Source organism: Trypanosoma equiperdum (genome assembly GCF_001457755.1).
Source record: "Trypanosoma equiperdum strain OVI genome assembly, contig: ctg_881, whole genome shotgun sequence".
Taxonomy (NCBI): Eukaryota; Euglenozoa; class Kinetoplastea; order Trypanosomatida; family Trypanosomatidae; genus Trypanosoma; species Trypanosoma equiperdum.
Genome location: NW_027124844.1, coordinates 1 through 3,346, shown reverse-complemented (window position 1 = coordinate 3,346; position 3,346 = coordinate 1). Strand labels below are relative to the sequence as shown.

The window sequence follows — 3,346 nt, the reverse complement described above, 5'->3', positions numbered from 1 at the left end:
AAAAAAAAAAGAGATGATCCGCTTATCGCCTTTATTTTCCCCCTTTATTGATCCTCGCTTATTGGTCCTTTCCTCAATCCTGCGGGTCACATCGACGCGAAAGTCTTTGTCTCCACCGTTGTTAGCACCAAATAACTGCAGCTTTCACTGATTAATACAGCACACAATAATAACAAAAATAATATAATATACAAGAGGAAGGAATACATTTATCCCCATTTATCCTTTACCTCCACTCCTAGTTCTTCGTTGATGTCGTGGAAGTTGGTCGCTCATTTTTTCTTTCACAAGGACATAAATAAATATACATATATCATGAAAATGATGTATAGAGGTAAAAACTGAGAAGGTAAAAGCAAGGAGTAGAACAAAAACAAAACAAAAAACGAAAGAGAAAAAAAATGAAACTACGAACGCACCTTCAGGTTCCAATGTCTAATACCTTTTGGACAGTAAATAGACGCCAGACGTGTGTATATATACATAAACTATATTCACCTATAAGCATCATAATTGTAATCATAACAATATTTTTATTACTATTACCATTGTTACTATTATCATTATCATTATTTGAACACATCCATCACGACTTCTCTACTTCCGCCATGACAGACCGTAAGAAACCAATATCCCCCTTTCGGTACCGGAGATTTCCAGAGAGGGAGTCTAGAACCTGAACACGCACAGCGGAGCTGCAGTTCATGGGCGCACAATCTGGGCAGTACCGCACAATTAATGGCACGGGGTTGCGGGACTTATTTCCGGGCATGCTGTCATCTAATGGACTTCCAGCCTTGAGATGTGCCCTCTTGTTGCTATCCATTTGTGACGCAGCTTGCAGGCTAGTAATGTTGCGAGGGTGCTTCAACAGGCACTCTTCACAGAACGTGTGACCGCATGGCACACATGTAAGTGGGGATTTCAGCGGCTGCATGCATAACCCACAGGAGAAAATACACTCAGTTGCCTCCTCTGCTACAATGAGACGATGCATGGCTGTCAAGAGGGAATTCTTCACATCCACACGGATCTCTTGCGCGACTGGCCGTTCATCAAATTGCGTCTGTAGAGAGCGAATTTGCTCAGTCAGCCGCCGATTCTCATCCTCACAATGCTCACTCGTTGCCGCAGCCTGCCGCAGGGAACATTTTGTTTCCTCTAACTCCTGCTCAAGCTTCTTCGCAAGCTCTCGCGGCACAGAAGCGGCAACACGCATCTCGTTGTCATACCGGCGCCGCACCTCACGTAGTCGCTGATCGTGCAGGACTTTCATATTGTCCACAACAATTTTCGTCCTCTCTAGCATCATTGATGGAAAGTCTAACCGGAAATCCGCGGCAGCATTCAGGATATCCGCCGAAAATTCTATCGTTGTTCGGTGGATGTTAAGGTGCTGAGTGGATGTGCACTTGGACTCGCGATCCTCACGCTCCTGATCACGCAACATACTGCGCTCCGCATGTTCTAGCTTGAGGAGCCCTGCTCGTGTCTCAAACTCGTAACGTTCGAGCATTGCGCTACTAGTTTCCAAAGCCGCAGCAATACTTTTTTCAAACGCCTCACGCATTTCCACAGCAGCCTTGCGCAGCTCTTCCTCGCGCTTTTGCGCCTCAGAAAGTACGGAAAATGCATGGTGAGACCTTTCCTCATCTAAGGCATTTATACGCTGTTGAAAGGATTCCTTCTCGGCCTCCCATTCCTTCATGAGACGATTTTGTGCCTCCCTCATCGCCAAGTCGTGCCACTTCTGTTGCTCAAGTAAAGCACACTCATGTGCACGCTGACGCGCGTTTACCTCACGGTTCCACATATCTTCTGCCTCTTTCATCTGCGCGCGGAGTCGATTCAGCTCCATGTCGTGCTGTTTCTGCTGAGCGTCGTCAGCGATACGAGTTGCCTTCAATTGATCCTGAGCACCCGCCAAGTAACGAAAGGATGACATAGCCGCCGCTTCGCAGATCTGGCAGCGCTCCTGCCACTCAGAACATTCAAATGCAATGCGATATCGCCCCTCCTCCGCTGCTAACCTTTCATGAGACAAGCGGCAGTTCTCCACTGCCCTCGCTGACATATCGCCCCAACTCCCGCAAATAGCCTGACGTTCCATGCGCTCCCCTTCACTAAGCGTCTGTCGACGGGCGTCTTCCAGCTCTGCCATAAGCGCCGGCAGCAATTCCATTACCGCATTGACTTTAGTTGCGGCCCTCCCTTCCGCCGACGCCACCCGACGCTGCTGCTTAGCCTCCAATGCCACACGTGCCTCTAAACAAGCAACACATAACTTGTCTACACAATTCCACGCCTCGCACAGCTCCGCTTCTATTGAAAATCCGCTCTGTTGCCCACTTGGGTCACTACCACTCGCCTTTCCATCCGAGCTCTTTCCATCACCTCCACTGGCCCCGGAAGCGGAGGGTTTGGAGTCAATGCATATACTGATGGAATTTGAACGGTTGCGTACCTCCATGGCGAACTTCTGCACCTTGCGCTGCGTCTCAGTCAACTCCCACATTGCGTTCCGCAGCTTTTCCTCTGCCTTCTCACATTGTTGCTCATGAACCTCCCGAAGCTCGTCCAACTCTTCCCGTAGTTTTGCGTTCACATCCTCTAATTCCCACATACCCTTCACCTTCTCCTCCATCTCATGAATCTCATTCATCCTCCCACCAATACGAGACTCAAGTTCTGCACGCATGGCCGCCAAGGCTTTTCGCTCCTCTTCTAACTCAGCCTCACGCGCACGCAACCTCTGCAACTCCGCACGATCCCCGCTGTACATCTCACTCAGCCGCTCAAAGTTACGCTGAACAGCATTGACACTATCCGTAAGTCTCTCTATTTCTTGCTTTTGAGTTGCTACGGTCTGCAACAACTCCGAAACGGTTGGGCCCCGTTGGTGCGGGAGCTGTTGGTTTGAAATGGGACTCACGGCACTGGTGCCGGAATGAGCGACCGAACGATTTACCAATGATGGAAGGGAACTCACTCCACCACCATTCAGCCGCGGTGGCGGCAGTGATGGGGAGTGCCTCAGCGGCTGATCTCGCGTCGTTATGCGCGGAAAGATGTAAGGGGGGAAAGGGTTTTTTTTTAAAAAACTACAAAATAGCCTGCGACGGCGAGCAGAATCGAGAATTCAACTAAACTAGGGATATATATATATATATGTACGTATAGTTCTTGTATTTACTTTTTTGTCTGTTATTTATGTATAATATTTGCGCTTGTACGTCTCGCCCTCAATTACTATAATTGCCACTGCAATAATATTTTTCAATGCAAATACGTGTACAAATATGCACGCTAATATATTAATCAGTCAATCAAATGAAATGAAATGAAA

General features: G+C 48.0%; 1 protein-coding gene across 1 annotated transcript; it reads right to left on the bottom strand.

Moving 5' to 3' along the window:
* Positions 1 to 586: 586 nt before the first annotated feature.
* Positions 587 to 2,782, bottom strand: TEOVI_000422000 (Zinc finger, C3HC4 type (RING finger), putative; the record flags this gene model as incomplete). The annotated part of the gene is made up of 1 exon (XM_067227015.1): positions 587 to 2,782. One exon carries the CDS (start codon positions 2,780 to 2,782, stop codon positions 587 to 589), a length of 2,196 nt encoding a protein of 731 aa, XP_067083116.1.
* Positions 2,783 to 3,346: the final 564 nt, after the last annotated feature.